Source organism: Dermacentor albipictus, chromosome 3 (assembly GCF_038994185.2).
Source record: "Dermacentor albipictus isolate Rhodes 1998 colony chromosome 3, USDA_Dalb.pri_finalv2, whole genome shotgun sequence".
Lineage (NCBI taxonomy): Eukaryota > Metazoa > Arthropoda > Arachnida > Ixodida > Ixodidae > Dermacentor > Dermacentor albipictus.
In genome coordinates, this window is record NC_091823.1 from 119,547,855 (window position 1) to 119,567,941 (window position 20,087).

At 46.1% G+C, this 20,087-nt stretch overlaps 1 protein-coding gene across 1 annotated transcript in view; it reads right to left on the reverse strand.

Annotated features, from left to right (window-relative positions):
- The window catches only part of mRNA-cap (mRNA capping enzyme), a 118,571-nt gene that overhangs the window by 18,686 nt on the left and 79,798 nt on the right, over positions 1–20,087 (reverse strand). The window contains exons 16-17 of the mRNA XM_065453311.2: positions 15,205–15,305; positions 8,089–8,155 (exon numbers count right to left, since the gene is read on the reverse strand). Of these exons, the coding sequence (XP_065309383.1) occupies positions 8,089–8,155; positions 15,205–15,305 (168 nt within the window). The remainder of the gene's footprint in view (positions 1–8,088; positions 8,156–15,204; positions 15,306–20,087) is intronic.

Here is a 20,087-nt window from a genome sequence, read left to right on the forward strand (position 1 = left end):
GAGCACGTCTTGGCAAAGAAGAAAGCCACCATGTGAACGCAAGTGCTATGTGGTGAAAGCCAATTGTGGTGAAAGAAAGCCAGTTCTGTGAAGTTTGCAAAGTCGCCCCAACTTGCACTACAAGTTGGTCGACATGTCCAGGAAGTGAAAAGCGCTGTCATTTAAGGGGAAGCTGGAGGTCTACAAAAAGGCTGCTGAGAACCCGAAAAAGAAATGCACTGATCTTGCAAAAGAGCCAGGCCTAGCACCGTCGATCTTGTCTACTATTGTGGATCAGTGTGACATCATCATCCAAAATGTGCAACGCTTGCTCCAGTGCGGACGCAAAGGACGCAAAGATTGTGCATAATGTTAAAGTAGAGGACGTCCTCTTAACATGGTTTAGACTGCTGCTGGGCTAAACGTTCATAGCACGATTCTCCTTCAACATTGCATCATCGCTCGGTGTGGACAATTTTCAGGCCTCTAGTGGCTGGGTTCACCATTTCAAGGCTAGGCACGAGCTTGCCTACAAAACTGTCAGCAGTGAAGGGAGCAAGGTTGATGAGTCAGTCATTAACGACTGGGTGACAAGCACGCTGACGTTGCTCACTGCAGGCTATGAAGCTCGCAATATTTTCAATGCCGATAAGGCTGGTCTATTTTATGAACTCCAGCCTGAGAAAAGCCTCTGTTTCAAGGGCGATTCTTGCCAAGGCGGCCAGAAATGCAAGCAGCGAGTAACAGTTTTGTTCTGCTGCAATGCCGACGGCTCAGAGAAAATGCCGCAAAATGTAGGCCGGTATCAAAATCTCCGCTGCTATAAGCATGCTGGTCGTCTGCTGTGTACTTACAAGGCTAACAAGAAGGCTTGGATGACGTTGGTAATGTACATAGAGTTTGTGACATACTCGGATTGCAAGATGTCCAGTCAGAACAGGAAGATCATCCTGCTTCTCGATCAATGCGATACCCACCCAAAGCAAGTGACACTGCAGAATGTGAAGTTGGTTTTTATTTCGGAAAATACCACGAGCCACTTGCAGCTAATGGATGCCGGAATCATTAGAAATGACAAGCAAAACTACAAAGGACTTCTCGTGCATCATCTCCTAGCTAAAATTGAACGAAAAGATGACAACCTTCTGGTCAGCCTCTTGGATGCCTCTTGCATTTTGTTGCGATGGCCTGGGATCGTGTCTCGACAATAACCATCGCAAATTGCTTCGCAATATGCGGCATTGTGGAGTCGACAGTTGCCACCTCGCAAGAGTCAGAAGGCATGGAGGACTAATATCAGCTTGGCATAGGAGTTTCCACCGATGACTCCATCACCGTGGATTATGACCTTGTGACCTGCAGGCTGTGTACAGTCGAATAGATGGTGACCGAAGTCGCGACATCGCAACTCGAAATTCCGAGTAGCAATGACGAAGACGACGACCGCTACAGCAGCACCAGTGATCAGCAACTGTCGATAGCTGAAACCATGCACACCCTCTGGTATAGAATTTGTAAACAGGGATAAGGTGCCTCAGACTCGATCACCTGAAAGAAACCCTATCAAACAGGAACCACCCAAACAGTGACCTCCAAACAGCCTCCACCGCTGCAACCAAATTTGATCGAGCCGAGGTCCTCAAGCCCCGCCCGAGGATCACAAGAACAACGCCTCTTCTTACTACTAAATTCTCAAACGCACTCCCAAACGTGAATAACAGCCTCAGTAAATACTACCAAATTCTCACCAGCAACCAGAAACATAAGAAGATTTTTTCTCACCCTCCTATTTGTTATTCTGGTTTTGGTTCCCTCTCTCTTTTCCCTTTTTTTAGATATCTTTTGAAACCCCCTCACCAACACATTCCGAAGTCAATATGCCTTTTGCTCCCACTCTCTTTCTCTTGTCCCCTCGTCTTGGGAACAAAGTTCACAGACGTTGGACGACAGTGCTCGTTACCTCTGAAGTCTCTCCCTTTAAAACCAGCCACCAGCGACAACACCCGCACGTGACGTCACTGCACTAACCCTTTAAAACTAACATGCCGAGGATGATGAGGCCGTCTTTGACGAAGATAGGTCCTCCTATCGAAACGTTGGCCAGCCTTTCTGAGGCACCTTATCCCTGTTTACAAACTTTATACCACAGTGTGCTATTCCATCTGTCAGCCCCTTTCTTGATTTTGAACTTCCATGCACACCCTCGACATTCTGAGGTGTGCCGTGGCAACTGGGAGTGTTCGGGAAAACACATAGACAGAGTTTTACAACTTCCCAAATTCGCTGCTGGTCGACCTGGCGAAGCAGAAAACCCAGAAAGACATGCGGAATTTCTACCGTTGTGAATAAACTTCTAAAAATGAGTTTCTGGCTCTTTAAGAAGCTGGTTTTGTTTGTTTTTTGGTGATATGAATTTTGGGTGATATGAATACTTTATGCGACCCCTTGAGATTCACATTACCAAGGTTTCACTGCAGGTGGCGCAAGGGAGGTTGGTGGAGGCAGGGGCAAGTTGTGTGTCCTCTTAAAATGCCTCCACACTGGTCCATGAACAATGATGTGGACGGTATACATTTTACTCTATTCATTATGGCCTGTGGGCACAACGGCACAGTGCCCTATCCTGCCAGATAGCTGGCATGCATTCATGATGCAACTTGCAAATGTCTGGAGTGGCAGAGTAAAAAATTGTGCTAATAGTTGCTACGGCACCCCCATTTGCTGACCATTGTTCAGGTGTCAGCTGTGGTCGGCGAGGCCAGTAGAATTCTGTTCTTCCTTTCTTCTAACAGTCACAAGTACACTCGAAACTCATTATAACAAAGTAAATTAAATTCCCCTTCAAATCCCCATAGAAATCCGTGTATTTAAAAGCTCAATTTAACGAAGGGAAAAACCTGCTAATGAATTTATATCCATTAGCAGGTCATAGATTCATCTCCAAAACCAAAACATACCCGACCATTGCGCCGAATATATCGCTTTATGTGGAGTTCAGCACTCATTCGCTGAGGCTGTTCAAAACTCCTGCATCCACATGTCAAATACATCATCGAGCAACGGCTCACTATCGCACTTCTCCTATGACCACTCTCTCTAGTGCGTGTCTGGCTACGTGGGCTGCGCCACGCTGCGTGGCTGTACGAAATACAGGTGCATTCGCTTCTACTGCGTGGCGCAGCTGGGCGTCGCGTCTGAGATCTCCCTGGCACAATCTTGTGGGTCAAGCAGAATCCTGCGCAAGTCATGCCATGCTGTGCGGCTAAGTGCGGCGGTGCGAAAGATTAGTGCATTCACTTCTCTCTTTCTCTACGGTGCACAATGTGGGCAGCCCCAGTTGGACCTGGCGTCCGAGATCTTGCTGGTGCAATTTCGGGGATCACGCCCAAGCTGTGCATTCACGTCTCCCTGCGATACGCCTCGTAATCTGGTAGCTGGACGTAGCCTCCTAGATCGCATTGCCACTGCTGCAATCTCAGAGGTTACAAGCCGGCCGAGCTAAGTTCGCTTTCTTCCTCGATCCCACAGTGGAGCACTGTGCTGTGTGCCGTGTGCTGCTTGACCGCGATGAGCCAAGTGGAAAGTGGATGTGAAAGACCATCCCAATGGAACAGAAGGCAGCTATCTAAAAGCTGTTGCGTCAAGTGCCAAGAAGTCACGTGTTGCACACGCCAGAGATTCTTTTGTTGTTTTATTCAAATTTCATCACATGCGTGGCTGTGTAGCGGTTCCGTGGGCCGCAGTGCCATCTTCTTATTTCCATGTTTACAATTGCACACCCCATTAGGCATATATTGCAGTAAATGATAAAATGGATACAATGAAGTAATGGATATAAGAAAGTAATTTTGGCTTCCCCTTGAAGTTCGTTATAATGAGGTTCAAGTGTAGTTGCTTTTTCCACAACCAGATGTGTTCAAGCTGATGTCAACACTAGGAGGGGGACTGCTGAAACAGCTTACGGAGTAATTTTTGGAGCAGAAAAATCTTGCTTGAGGACCATAATATCTTGATTTTGGAGAAGGTTAGCAAAAGAAGAAACATCATTTTTGGAGCTGAAGGTTACAAACCACGAGTACCTCAATGAAGTCTTTGCAGATATTCCACATCCTTTTTCTTATCACACTGTCATGGAAAGCTATCGAAATTCTGTCGGATCGTGGTTGCACTCCAGCACTCCCGACTAAAGAATGAGAGCACCTCCGAGCATTCTGAGCTGGAGTGAGGCACTTTGAATGAATCAAACAAATGTGTCCTGAGCACTTGATTTCAACCAGTTAACAAACCACACCAACGGACAACTCTAGGCCACTTATATGGGACCGGCTGAACGCATCATAGGTTTCGCCAACTTGGCACACAACTGCAACTTTGATCACTGACTCTCTACAAAGCAGTGGTGATTAGGCCTAGCCAATGAGGGCGCCTCAATGTGCATGCATGGCATGTCCAATGCGGCACCCTACCTCACCCTACTGGAACTGACCCTACTTGTCAGTTTAGCGAAAGGACCTAGCAGGCGACAAGCAATCATGGCAGACTCGCTTTTGACACGTTCCTACCTGTAGATGAGACTGGGTGTGAGACCATAGGCACAACCTGGACTGACAGCAGCATGCATGAAACAGAGCTCAGGTCTGTGGGTTATCAGCCAGTGGCTACAGTGAATGCCTACCAAGTCTGTATGTGCACTTACTAGATGGAACAGTGCAAGCTCACAAGTGGGCACTGAATGAAGCACAAAGTGAATTTGCACAGAACAGCCAAAGCGACAGCGTCATGGAGTAAAGATCACATGTGCAATATATCTGCACTTCACGGCGACGTGTGACACATGTTGGGCTGGGTTGACATGCAGATACAAAAGCCCTTGGGGACACGATCACCAGACTATTGCAAGTAGATCGCATCATAAACAAAACTCTGTATTTAAGTTCTTGCCGTGCTGGCATTGTAAAAGGAAACGAAACCAATTTTAGCATTAAAATTCATTTTTTTGTACTGCTAGATTATTCAGACAACCTCGTGGCCTTTGTCACACAAAAAAAAAAACAAAAAAAAAGGAGAAGAAATGGTCACTCGTTATAAACGAGCATGCTAACATCAATCACTTTCAGAATTACTATTACTTTCGTGAGAAGTGATACAACTTGGCACTGGATGCGTCGGCATATATGGCCACTAGTGTTTCTGGTGCTGTGCTAGGAAAGCTGTCAGTCGCACGCTTCAACAAATCTGATGCAGTCACGTAAAATCTGAACAGAGTGACAGTAATACGGTTAAACGTTGATATAATGAAGTCGGTAAAGCCATCAATTTGCTTCTTTACATCAATATTTCATTATACTGCAATTTGACCTTTATGCAAATAAGCACAATCACTGATGGATTTTTCTTACATGGAAGGCACTGCGCAATTTTCTGAATTACTGAGCAATCAGGTAAAAAGGAAATGTTAATGAAAAAAAATATTATCTTTGTTTAATTTGAATGTCGGCCATTAAAGATGGTTTCTTGTTGAGTTGACAATATTTTCCCACTGGCAGTACTAAGCAAAGCCAGCAACATTTTCGTGTCCTCCTACACCCGTGGCTCATCGTATCACCTGCAGCGAGACGACGCTGTCGTAAAACGCACCGGAAGTGTTAAGCGAATGTTTCATCTGTCTCACTCTTTAACGAGTCTTTGAAGCTCGAGATTATCCAGCATTAAACTTGCAGGAAGCGCACAGTGCCACGCCATCTCAGCTCACCCACTCTTTGCATGTGCAGCAGATCACCTCTAGAGCAAGGCGCGCGGTACACCCAACCACACTGACAGCCATGCTAGTAATAGAGACACTCTCCCCCTATCCGACTGATTGCGTTACCGTGCAGTCGCTTCCTTCTACTTTCCTCTTGCTTGCGCAAGAAGACAGCACTCATCAAGCTACCGTCCTTCTTGGTTTACCCTCGCATGCTTTCACTTGCATTTAAAGCATAAAAAATTTGTGGGGTGCAGTAGCATCTTCTCGCACTTGGACTTTATACGAACGGAACATAATGCTGACCCGCTTTAGCAGAAGATCTCACTCGCACGACAAACCATTTGAGAAGTGCATTTGCAAGCAGCCACATGTAATTCAATCATTTAACCATATGCATCCATGAAATTTTCCATTCATTGTCACGGTAATCCTTCATAATGCCAGTGATTTTCTTTACAAAGCAGACTTATGCTAATTCGACTTTGTTAATTCGATATTTTGGTTAATTTGATCCTGAGTGAAAGTCCTGGATTATGACCACACATTTATATTCAACCGATCTTTTGTTGTTTTCATCCTGAAATTCGGCCTTGCCAGATAATTCAAACTTGGCTGGTTACCACGCATGCGCCCGACCCCTATGGTGACCTTAGTGGTGACTTCATAGAGGCAGCACGTCTTTCTCGGCAGCGCTTAGAGCACAGGGAATGTGTAGAACATGTCTTCACCTGTCAAAAGCGTTTATTTTTGGTCTACATGGAGAAGATTCTAAAGCAAACATGGTTCTTCACAATGAATTACTAGAGTATTTATCCGATTCTAATGAGCATCTTTCTTTTTTCCATGAAAATTAGTCAAAGGATTGCTTGGGTGGTGCTATTCGATACAAAACCAAAACTGCATTTGCGGCGTTAGTATGCTTTACCGCACAATGCAGCTGTATTTTGGCAAAGCTGACTTTAAAAACTGGCTGCCATTGTGCAACTGATATTAAACCCTTACCCATTTTTCTTGCTAAAAAATTGGGAGCACATTAGATTACGAATTTGTTTAGGAGCTTTATTGTCATTTCTACGTTAGTTTCCTACTTTACACCCATGGAAAGCTGGCATGCATTTGATTCGGGGTCTTGTTAGAATTGGGTAAATAGTGCCAAATGAACGAGCGGTGTGTTATGGTATTTTTTCTGCATTTAGTTTAATTCGACTAGCTGGATAATTCAACCAATTTTGACGGTCGTCGGATTAATGGAATTCGACTGTTGAATCATGTATAAACACACTTTGTCATGTTGAGGGTCAAAAAACATAGTGTTCTATCAACAAAAAGCTATAAAAGTTAGATACTCCATAACATCAAGAATTTCGTTATATCAGCATTTACCTGTATATATAAAAGTGATTGCTCGAGAATATCACCCCTCTGCACTTGGCATCCGTGGCCAATGCAGCAAAAATGGTGATGACTTTCATTATGAAAGCTCGTACAAAAAATAAGTTTCCCTTCTGTGAAGGTAAATTCTGCACGTGCCATTATTCTCATTGCAAACACGGGGCATACTATACTTTTCATCTTATAATTAGGGGAATGTCACATTCAGGTGCATTTTAATTTTTTTACTTTCACACCATACAAATTGGCTAGGAGTTAGGCTAGGGGGCGTGTTAGAATTACGTAAATACTATGATGCATACACATGGAATGGCAGCTAGCATGAAGTTCCTTTGATTCTCCAAGTCCTTCACGTTACCACATTTATTTACCAGGTTAAATTTGTTCTTGGGATCAATATATCTTGGGCATGCACATTGAAGAAAAGCTCGAAATGACAGACCCGTCTTGTTACAGTTGGCATCAGGCCAGAGAGCAGTTCACCAAACACATACATTGAGAATACAAAGGCCACTCGAAATGCACCAGCCACTGACAGCCTGCGGCCCGTGTTCTTGTTCACTCTGTCTCTCTGTCCACTATGCGGCCCGTGTTCTTGTTCAAACAGTCTGAGCTGAAATCCTTTGAACAACATCCTAGTGCACGGCCAGCAACATTTACCAACCCCACTGCATGACTACAAAGATCCTGATGCCGTCACCTGCAAATCAAGCACCTAGACATGGTTCTGGCTGATAGCCCATGCAGTTCTTAACATTACCGACAATTTTTTTCAGGGTTATCACTTGGAGTTATGTTCACTTTGTAAAAAACCAGGAGACTTAATCACTATGTGTCATTACTGTTTGTAATATGTTCAAGTAAGATCACGGTTTGAGCTAGTTGGCATTATTTCATGATTGAGTTTTATGTTGCATATTGACCATGAGTCTGTAATATAGCAGTGCACAATGGAGTAAAGGAAGAAATACCTTCATCTGTCCGAAAGGATGGTCAGAGCCTCCCACATAGAGAAGTCCAATTTTCTTGGGTAACAGGCTGTTTGTAAAAAACAAGAGATATACACACGCACTTAGGTACAAGGCATTGTGGCAACATTAGGCATGCAAACAGAGATGCAAGTAGCCTATCCAGTAAAACCTCGTAATTCAAGCTTGGTTAATTAGGAATCCAGGATAATTTGTCAAATTTCCACAGTCATAAAATTTTCCATGCACCTAAATATGACTGCATAATTTAAGCAGCCAGCCTGCCACTTCCTGGCAATGCAACAGGAATCGCATTCTTGGGAGGAACCAATTAGCGCCTTCAGTTGAATTTGAAAACGACAGGCGGCACATACTTGCCAACCCCAATTCAGAAATAAATTCTGAAAATTGCAGTGCACTCCTGACTGGCACAATCACGTTGCCGAAATCCTCGTCCGTCATGCCAAAACATTTCCCGACGGCTGCCAATGTTGCCAATTTGTACTTTACGGCAGCAAGCGGAAAGTGCTGCTGCACAATGGTTTGGAGCGACTGAAGCGAGCAGCTGGGGCTGGTGGAGTGCAAAAATTATGTGCTTTTTGTGTGCAATGAGTAGAGATGAAGTCGACAGTTCCCATAATTCTGGGAGCCTTCCCATAAATCAAGGAGGAATTGTCCACCCACGCAAAGCAGCAATGTTGTCTGCAACTTGCAGTGAATATTGAATGAGTGGAAATGCTGCTTGCATTTCCACCCATTCCCTGAAGGTGACTAACTGCGAACACTTTTCCAGCAATTATGGCAAGAAGCGCGCCTGACTCACACCTATTTTGCTTGAATTGATGAATTAATGTTTAGAGAAATAATAAAACACGCAAACCTGTCTGCGTGTCTGCATGTTTTTGTTTTACTTTACACCGCAACAACAAAAGAGATGTACTTCCGTTTCGCCTGCATGTTCGCACATTGTGTAGTGGTGCATGCAGACACCAAAACTATGTCATTTTCTACCGTGTTCCAGCGCATGATCATGCTCTGTGATCCGCTTGTGTCTGCCTCAGTATTTGTGCAGTACTGCCTTATTGGCGGCGAGGAGTTACGGAGTCGCCATCTATCGGAAGCGCCTCGCTGGCGTAGTAAGAGGGATCACATGGCGCGCTCCTCGTAGGTTTTGCTGTCAGCGCTCACTGAAAACACCACGCGCGAGCTCTCCCGGACATTTCTGTAAGTACTTTCGAAATGAGAGAGGTTTCTTACTGTCTAAATAATAATCTTGGGCAAACTGAAAGCACACAGTCGTTTACAGACGCTATCTCTTTACCGAATACGTACAGTGAATGCCACTGCGCATGGTCGCCGCGATAGAGTCTCCCGAACGGGCTTCTTGCGTGAAAGATAGGTAAACGCTGAGAGCAAACTATGTGAAATATGTTCTTATAGTGTTTGTATAACTAAATGGAGCGTAATAGAATGAAGCCACAATGCAGCGATTGCGCAGATTCGCAGCGACCGACTGCGGGTCTGCATGCTTGTCCGCGTACTGTTTCGCTTTCTCCGCACGTGCGTTTTCGCACCGTGCCATGAGCTTTAGGCCGCAGAATATGAGCATTGGCAGTATACAAGCAACCATTGTTGCGTGGGCGCTATCGAAGCTGTTCAAAAATAATTTCATTGTAGAGACTTCGACGCCTACAGGGACTGTGATGTGCCGTCGCGACGATTCAATCTTTTTTTCTTCTAACTTCATTGACTTTTATGCTATTTTTCGAGTTGCGTCGCACTGTATGTTTATCGGTGTTCTCAGCATGCAATTTCCCGCTGCTCCTTTTTTGTAATCCAGTGCATTAATTCATAACACAAACATGACCATATGCCATGCTTTTTTTAAATGTGCTTCTTACCGCTGCCTTTCCACTCCACTGAACTTGCCAGTATATATAGCATCGACAAGTTCATAGACCAAACCGTCATGACATTAGTCGGGCAGCGGACTCGGGCGAGCGTCTCAGTGCGCGTTTTCAGAACATCGCAGACCGGGCGCCGTAGCAGAAATCTTCCTCGTGTCTGTGCTTGCTGCATACCCAAGTTGTAGCCGATGACTGTTTGCCGGTTTTATGTTTCGCGAGTCAAGCTTCACACAGCTCCTTGTCCTGCGGCTACGTGTGAATAAGGCTGACACCGGCCTCCGTTACGTGCGTTCGGCCCTGCGGCACCGAGCAGTAGCCTACCATGCTGCGCGCCTTCAAAGGCAGCCACTACCTATTGTAGTGCTTTCAAGCATCGTAAAGGAGACACTCGAAGCGGGAAAATTTTGCCACTAAATGAGGACCGCGGCGTACGAGAAAATTTAAACTCGTTTTCAGCTCGCTTCGGCGCGCCCGAAGCAGGCCAATACCGCTAGCCAGGTGTCCCTGTGCACAGTGCACAAAATCGTGCGCTTTGCGAAATGAGACAATTGCAACAGCTCGCATGCGATGCTGTGAGCGGAAATGCACCAAGCCGCACAAACAAAAGCGAGGAGAAAAAAAATGAAGGCAGGCCCGTGACGTATGCGACACATTTCTCGAGCCCCGGTATCAGAGAACGCAGGGAAGTAATTTTGCTTGCGGAGGCTAGACGAGGCAAGTAGACAGAGTGTTTTGCTTGTCAGTGGTGCTCGCCTCCTGAAATCATGCGCTCGCAGCACTGAAATATTTCTATCTCGGCTATTAATGAACCTATTTAGAAAATTTCTGTGGCAGAACGCTCCCAAGAGGACATGTAACAACTTCCAGTGTATAAACGAAATTTGCTATGTGGCCACCAGTCCCTTTCTTCTTGCGCTTTTTTGACATAAAAAGCCTCTTCTCATTGTAAGAGTGGCTTTTATGGTACAGCAGAAGGGCAATTCACTAGTATACAGGTGAAATAGTTTTTCTAGTAAGTGTCTCTTTAACCCTTTCCATACCATGCTCATTGGGCATCGTTAGCCTACTAATGACAATATTAAATGCCACTTTCAATACCTTCTGCTCACGGACACACTCACAGACACACCGCATCAGCGGACATGAAGTAGGAGATGCATATTTTTGTTTTCCAGTCAGTTTGCATTTTTCCCGCTTGGCGGCGATTTTTTATCGCACTCCAATGTTTCCTAATCGTCAAAGCAAAAAGCAAGAATGGCCGCCTTCGGAAATGGTGTGCGCACTTCGAAAGATTGCAGATCTTGCAATTCCACTGCATCTGCAGCTGATTTTATTGATGGAACGAGCAGCAGCGAGTCTGAGGATGGTGCCTTCTTGTTGGACTTTGAATTGGAGAGTGACAAAACCAGCCTGGAACATCGCCTGCAGCCCGGTTAGTTTAGCTTGTTGCTTCGGCCTGTCTTTGTTGTCATTTGGAGTGCTTGATATTATTTATTTCGTTGACCGAGTATCCACATCATTTGGGCACGACTCCTTGCCACCTGCGCAGCAGAGAGTGTTCGTTCTGCCCAGCATGGGAACCAGGCATTCATTTCGGCATGCGAGTCCTAGATGTTTTCAGGCTGTTTTTCACAGAGGAGGTGATCACCAAGATCTGCGAAAACACTAACAAGTATGCCTGGTCCACGAAACTGGAGAAACCAACCTACAGTGAAGCATACAAGTCCTGGAAGGAGGTCACTCCCACAGAGATGATGAGATTTATAGGCGTTCTTCTGTACATGGGAGTAGTCGAGCTGCTGTGGCTACACCTTCATTGAAGCACATCAAGCTTGTTTTCTAGTCCAATTTTACCGAAAATAATGCCAAGAAGACGTTTCGTGGCATTGTTGGGGATGCTGCACGTATCCGACCCAGACAATGAGGTATGACGCACCAGGGCGAAATTGGACCAAATTTTGTAGTTGCTACAGCACATGAACGGACGATCAGCGAAGTTTTTCCAGCCACACTGGGAACTTTCTGTTGATGGAATGGATGGCTAAATCAAAGGGGTGCTCCAAAATCCGGCAATGTATTCAAGATAAAGTGACCAACTGGGGCTTCAAATTAGGGGTGCTCGCAGACCCTAAAAAGGGGTATACAATTCAATTCTTTGTATACACTTGCAAATGTGAAATGCCCAGTGCCAATGGCATGGCCTATAATGTAACCCATCTCTGCAATCTCTAACTTGACCAGGGATACTGTACCTATGTGGATAGCTTCAACACATCGGCTTCACTGTTTTGGCACTTGCCTGAACACAAGACAGTGGTGTGTGGTACGGCATGTAAAGACTGCCGTGGATTTTTGATGAAGCTGAAAGAGATCAGCAGGGAAAAGAAGGCCAAACGAGGAGATGTGCGTTGGCTTCGGGACAATGGCATTCTTTACCTCCAATGGAAATATTGACGGGCGGTGCACATGGTGAACACTGCGCATACGACAAGCCAGAAAGTGCTTGCCACACGAGAAAAAAGAAAAAGGATGGACAATGGCAACAAGTTCGCATTAAAAATACCATGGCTGGCCAACGAATACAAGGCAGGAATGTTTGGCGCCGACAAGTCGGACCAGTTGATTGGTTCGTACAATGTGCTACAGAAGCCTGTTCAGTGGTGAAAAACCCTTTTTTTTTCCATTGTAGTGACATTGCTTGTGTCAATAGCTTTATCATTTTTCAGGCACACTGGAAGCTACATCCTGAGATTGCCGAGCTCAAAAGAATTTCCCGCTATGACCAGCTTGCGTTCAGAACGGCGCTAGTGAAACAGCTCCTTGAACTTGAGGATACCGTATTTACTCGCATAATGATCGCACTTTCTTGTAAAAAAAATTGATGCAAATTAAGGGGTGCGATCATTATGCAGGTTAAATTTCCCACGAAAATAAACATTTTCTTTTTTCATCCCGCATTTGCTGCGGGATGACAAGCAGGCGGCTGCCGCTGTCAGTGCGGGACACCAAAACAGAAATGGCGGCCGGCGGAGCAAGCCGAACGCGATAATTTTTCTTCTTGTGAGCACATTACGCACATTGAAACAGTTGCTTCCGTATCAGTAATGAATAATATTGTTAATATCGGCAAGCTTGCGACAATAACGCAGCCATGTCCACTTCGAGGGGAGAGAAACAGAGATGGGTGCACTTAGCTGCCAGTGACATAGAAACACATGGCGGGCATGCTGCGGGCATATTTCCGCTAAGGGTGGACGAATATCTTAGCCGCGTTACAAGCGTCGGCATATGAATAGGGTACACTTCTAACGTGTCAGTGTAAACGTGGCCAATATCGTTGCCGCTAGCAATTTGTTGCATGCCCACGAGTGCAGACGAGAAGAATAGAAAGGTGCCCTTTATGTTGTTGTTGACCAAAACCATTATGAAGCCTACAAATAATAAAGCCGAGGCAAATTTGGTTGCAGCTTCTTTTTTTCATGGAAGTGCGGAGAGTGATGAAAGGAATGAAATGGGGCATCTGCTTATTAATGTTGGATGTGTGCAGACAGTTTGGTATGTCTTCAAGAGTCGTTCGTGTAGCATTCGACGGATGGTAAGCGCGATCATCATTAGCTAGACTTGGCACATGACATATCGCTGTAACAAGTTCAGGGTGCGATCATTACATGGGAAAGATAAAAAATTTGATTTTGACAAAAAATTCAGGGGTGCGATCATTACAAGAGTGCTACAAGAGTGCGATCATTATGCGAGTAAATACGGTATATTACCAGTTTGCTCACACCCACCACCTGAATCTATTGAGCACCAGCCTGCCAAGATGGGGACTTGTAGACACTGTAGGAAGTGCTACCAAGACAGGAAAACCCAGCAGAAAACAAGAGTTTACTGCAAGACATGCAACATTCCAATATGCTTTACATCGAGGAACTGCTTCGCCACATGGCATGCCCAACTGTAGTGCTTGCATATGAATTTTCGTAGTGGGAGACCTAGTCTATGAAAATCCAGATTTTTTTTTTTTTTGAACTAGTGCCTATTAGACACACTTTATTTTGTATATTTCAGAAGGCCAGAGGGTTCCTGGAATGAGGAGACCTCCCACCGAGAGTTGAACCAGGGCTTACCCCGGAATACTGTTTCCAAAATAAAAGTTTATTCCTCCTCCTCAGAATATTTGTAACATTTCCTTTTTAGTAGATACAAGTGTGTCCTTACGAATTTTGTTCAATTTTATTCAAAAATCTCGATTCTGGCAATTTATATCTTTCTTTTTTTTACATAGATCTCCTTCATAAAACCTTTATGCGTGAAAAGTGCATTCATTCAGCCTTTTGTTTATGTATTACACAAAGTATAGAGTACAGTAATTCCTCCACAAAAAGAAATCTGGCGTAACATACAAAAAACACCATTGTTTTTATGGTAGGGAAAGAGTTAAACTAGCAATGAAGACAGTTCATGCGGCGCGCCAAACCGCTTTGCAGCCATATGTGGGATCCAACTTCAATAAAAGAACAGTAAAAGAATCTTTGGCCACGTGACTTTGTAACACGTAATGCGACAATCACTGCCCTCTGTTTGAGAGCAAGTGACCATCAGATTCCTTCTGCCTATGGGGATTTGCAAGTCTAACAAAGAAGATGCAGGACGATGTGACGACAACCTACTTGGCGAGCTGTCATCCTAACATTAATTTTGAAGAACAAGGAGCATGCGGAGTGGTGACTGCAGCAGTCCAGCCCATTCGAGAACGAGCACATTTTCACACTCCTGGCTCACTAGCCAAGCTGCCAGAGATTAACAGCGATGATTATAAAGTGTGATGGTGGTGATGATGATGTTGCAATGCTCCTCTTTAGCAAAAGCCGCCTGCATTACTTGGTGCTATGTTGCTTACATTAATCGCATTACATTTGGTGGAGTTGCTGGGCGATTTATGTAAGCAACAGAGCCCTAAGAAAACCCAGGCGATTTCGACTAAACAGGAGCTCTGGTATAGCAGACAATGACTTGAAGCACTTCCTCTTCATTACACGAAGGACGATACCTCACAGTGCACTCTGAGCCAATGCAAATGAAGATGCAATGGTGTGAAAAAGAAACCACAGTGCAATACTGGGCTTTCATTACCAATGCAAAATTTTCACATGCACGCAAGCAACCTCCGCCCCCCCCCCCCCCACCCTCTCCTCCCCCTATAACTTACCCTGGGCCAGTTTCTTTAGCAATCTTCAGCCTAAAGTCGATCGTGTTGAGATGTGGTGGCTTCCACTTGAGCACGTCATTGGCACGGCCACAGACGTATGGCTGCAGGGTACAGAGTTTATTATGACAGCTTACTTTACATCACGTGCGCCACAAGCACAACAATAAAGCCAGTATGGATTAACAGAGACTGCCTTCCAAGGATAGTACATATACCAGTCACGGAAGCAACAGAGCTGCGGAGAAACATGTAAACATCAGGCACAGGTCTCAACACACCACCAATTTTCAAGCAGCACACTCAAACCTTGTTACAACTAAGTTGCATCGAGCACAAAAATACCTTTGTTATAGCCAATACTGTAGAACCTCATTGATACAATCCCCTTTCATTGGTAAGGTTTCTCCACGTCAAGGTTCTCGATCGAGAACACAGATGATGACACAATACAGTTAGGCTTCTTTTTTTTACCAGTTTACATGTTCCCTGAAAACACGATCTTTTGGCACCAATGTTCAGTACATCGCCAGACTGCTATCATATGATATGTTTTCCGACCGCTAGATCCTATGTAAACAAGAGGAGGCATAAAGTGTGCGCGATTGCAAACAGTAATGGCTCGCTGCAGCAGCTAACCCATAGTACTTGGGTGCTTGTGCAACATCAAAACACTAGTGCGCACTTGGTTTCCTATTCCAGTACCAGAAAATGTAAATAAAAATCTCCTCCATGCCGCATTTAGAACTATCAACACCAACCCAAACACGATAAGCATCTTCATTTATCTGGTTCACAGCACGTGTGGCATAGTGCCATTGTAAGCATACTGCACGCCTTTAGTAGGTGATAAGCGGAATAATTCGCCATTCCTTGCAGCCTCTTGGAGTGAAACCAGTCCAACGATGCATCTTTTGCAGGAGTGAAAGCAGCTCACAGTTGCTGCATTGGCTGAAAAAGCTATGTGCTGCCCTTACGCACCGCTTGCACAGCCAGGAATGGCCCAGGCACAAAGACAGCTCACCCATTCACATTGCACCTGCACCACTTACACTGGTCTGTTCAACAGCCACTATGATGGTGTCGAGGAAGCACAAGTCTTGGTCCCTCAAGAAAAAGCTGAACATACTCGCAGACATCGAACATGACCCATAGAGAAAGCCCATAGACATCACCTGTGAACCTGGGCTGCCAGTGTCAACTGTCAACATGCACGACCCGCTTGGTCAGCAACTTCGACTTCACTCACGGATTGTGTTGGGGTCCCATGAACTTCTGCGGTACTGTGTGAAGCCAACAGCCAGCTGATAGACATTAATGTACACCTGTAAGCAATAGTATACGGACCAGGAATTGCCCAATAAAACTCATTTTCTCCTTTGTCTGTGAATGCAACCTGACATTAAAGACTGCAGTCCAAACTTGGCATTCCGAATTTTCGAGTGCACTCGTCAATTTCCGTTTATGCATGTTAATTATGTGCCTGTGGTCCGTATACTTTTGCGCACAGGTGTACACCGTCTTTCTGAGTGGTAAATGTTGGAGGTGACGTGAATGTGTGCCGCCGTGCACATGCTGCATTTATGCATGTATAACCAGCACCAAAAATGAAAAAACAAAAACAAAAATTGAACAGTAAGGTCGGAGCGCGAGTTAAATGTGAATTTCACCATGATATGTGGCTTCCCGGCAGTGCTCCTTGTGCTGCCATTAAGCCACACCTTAAGGCAAGGTTCTCTGCCATTCAAAGTTTCGTTATCTCCCAGGGAAACCCACCCTCTCCACACCCCTATATGTTGAAGCCCCTTTCTCCTCTCCTTCATCGTTGCCCATTCTCCTCCTCTTTACAGGTCGTTATTATGGGTTTAGCAGTTAGTGAATAGCGCACACGGTGCCAGCGAACTTGAATACAGTTCACGATAAATTGTGCTCAACTACTGTTCATCACCACAGCAGAAGCTGAAGATCATCAGCATAGCCAAAGAGAGGGGTTTAAAAAGAGAGTTCACTGAAGATACGACGTGGATGAGTCGTGCATCCATGAAGATGTGAGTGTTGTTGTATGCAGGTTTACACCCTCCCTAAGATTATTTTTCTTTGTTTTTGGGCTGTTGTAAGGGGGGAGTCAGGTGAAAAGATACGGTGTACATGGCCCATGCACTAGGAGATTACAAGTGGATGGAGTGAGTCAAGAAAGGTGGCTTCAGTGCATCACACCCAGTGCACCCAGTGTTAGATGTCACATGACCTGCTAAGTTTTCGAGACATGGCATAGTTGTGCACGGAATGCTCGTTTTGGGACAAGCACACGTGTTTCCCGCTTCTGACGCCTCTCATCAAGCCAGCTCGCAGTCATCGTGCTCCGTACATTGTGCATCAATCCTTGCAGTCATTGAGTGAACTGTTTTTATGTGTGTTTAGGCATGTTATACAACGCATTAGTTAGCAAGCAGATGCTTCCTGCAATTTTCCTGCAATTTTTTTCGCGAATTTTTTTCCACCACATTTGATTGAGGTTCGGGTGAATTCGTCATAAGCGTTTATCCTTACGCACTAAAATATTGGTGTGGCGACAGACTCTGTGCATATTTTCGTGCAGCTTCTGCCTTGTTATTATCCGGCCCAGCGTAACCCGGCTACACGCTGGACTGAGTTACCGATAAAACATAGTGCCACTGCTGCGTCACCCGAGGTATGCGTCACCGATGATGGCTACAAAAACAGGCTGCCCGGCTGAGAAGCATTGCTCTTTTCCTTCCACTACCGAGATGAGCGTAGCGTTGGTATGCTCGTCCGTCGCCATTGCTAATTGAACAAACAGTTGTTACATTTTTATGTTGGGATTCGCCCTTCGGCAGGCGCGACATTCCACATCCGGCGACCCGGACGTGATGAAACCGACCAGAGGGCTGGAGGAATGCTCCGAGCGGTGAAGTGACATGCCTGGAGACTTTAGCGCGCTGGCATTGAATGCAGGAGTGTGCCCAGGTGCAGAGATCCCACTGCAAGGAGAGCCAGACATAGCTGCCAGCCACGAGGCTTGTAGAGGCACGTATGCCGGGATGGCCGAGATTATGTGGCTGGTTGAAGAAGCCACGGCGATGGGAAAGGGGCACGTAAGGCCTGCTTCATGCTGTTGACATGTCGCAGTAGATAGTCGTTGTCGATCCAGGTATGGAGACTTGTTGCAGTTGTAGTGATGACCCACCCTTAAGAGGTTCCTGCAGTTCGACGTTCGTAGTCTGAGCCTCGGTGAGGACGTCAGCTGTTATCTGCGAAGAGCTGATAGCTGCCACACGTGAAAGTGCGTCGGTGACCACGTTGTTCTTCCCGCTGATATGTTGGATGTCGGCGGTAAACTGGGCAATGAACGAGAGCTGGTTCTGCTGGACTGGTGGGAGTTTGTCGCGGCGTTGAGAGAAGGCCTAGGTCAGAGGTTTAAGGTCGGTGTAAATAGTGCAGTGCTGTGCTTCGAGAATGAGGTGAACGTGTTGAACTGCTTCGTATGTCACCAGACGTTCTCTGTAGTAAGCTGACGAACTCGACGGGGCGGGGGTTGTGGTTTCGTGGGTGGGACTGGCCAGAAGGGGTCATTTTCCGAGCTGAGAGTTTCTTGGAGAAGAATGTCAAGGGATGCCAGGTGTTGTCTACGCATTGCATAAGGGCGGCAATGACAGCGAAGCTAGAGGTGTCCGTGAAGAGCCCCAAGGGAGTGAGTGTCTGGCACGGGATGGGAGAGAAGTGCGGCAGTGCAGAGAGCAGCTTTGCATTTTTCGAAAAGTTGCAAAGCCAGTGTCTACGTGACTGGTTGGTTTCCTCGTAGACCAGCCAAGGCATGATGGAGAGGAGCCTGGTAGTCGGCTGCGTGTGGCAAAAAACGCCTGTAAAAGTTCAGCATGCCGAGGAAACGGCGAAGGTCTTTAGTGGTGATGGGTTGAGGGTAATTTTGCAGGTCTGCGATGCGTTGAGGCAAAGGTCGAGTTCCTTCTGATGAAACTTCATGGCCGAGGAATTTGACGACTGAAGTGCCGAGTGTGCTCTTTGGGACATTGACAAGTAGGATGTGGTTATCGAGGCGTTGGAAGAGTGTACGAAGGTGCCTGTGGTGTTCGTCGGCGTAGCAGGAAGAGACTAATATGTCGTCAAAATAGACAAAACAGAAGTCGAGGCCGCGGATGACTTCGTTAATGAAGCGTGGAAGGTTTGTCCAGCATTCCTCAGGCCAAAGCTCATGAAGGGAAACTCAAACAAGCCGAAAGGGGCAATGATTGCAGTTTTCAGGACGTCGTTTGGATTGACGGGTATCTGCGTGTAGGCCTTCACCAAGCCTAGCAGTGAAAAAACATGGCAGCCATAAATGCGATGGCCTGTACGTGGTGAACAGGGTACCTGTCCGGAATGGTGTGGGCGTTGAGGGCACGGTAGTCCCCACATGGCCACCAGCCTTCGGGCTTCTTCGGGACAAGGTGAAGTGGGGAGGCCCGTGGGCCTTCGGAGCGGCAGGTGATTCGCTCACGGAGCATGGCTTCGAACTGTGCTTTGGCTATGCGCATGAGGTCCGGGGCAAGGTGACGGGCGCAGCAGAAAATCGGGGGCCTGGGATGGCCTGGATGTAGTGCACAGCGGTGTGCTGCACATCACGTGGCAACCCGCTAGGGTGCGTCAAACCGGGAAATTCAGCGAGGATGGCATTGTAGGGTGAATGATTTTCAACACCGAGTACTTTGATGCTTGGCTGGTGGGTAGTCCTTCACTATCCTGGCGAAGAATATCCTGTTGTCGCGTCGATGAGAGGGTCGTGGCGGCAGTCCGGAAGGAGGTTGTTGTATGCCAAAAAGTCTGAGCCGATGACTGGCTCGATGACGTTGGCAATGACAAAATTCCAA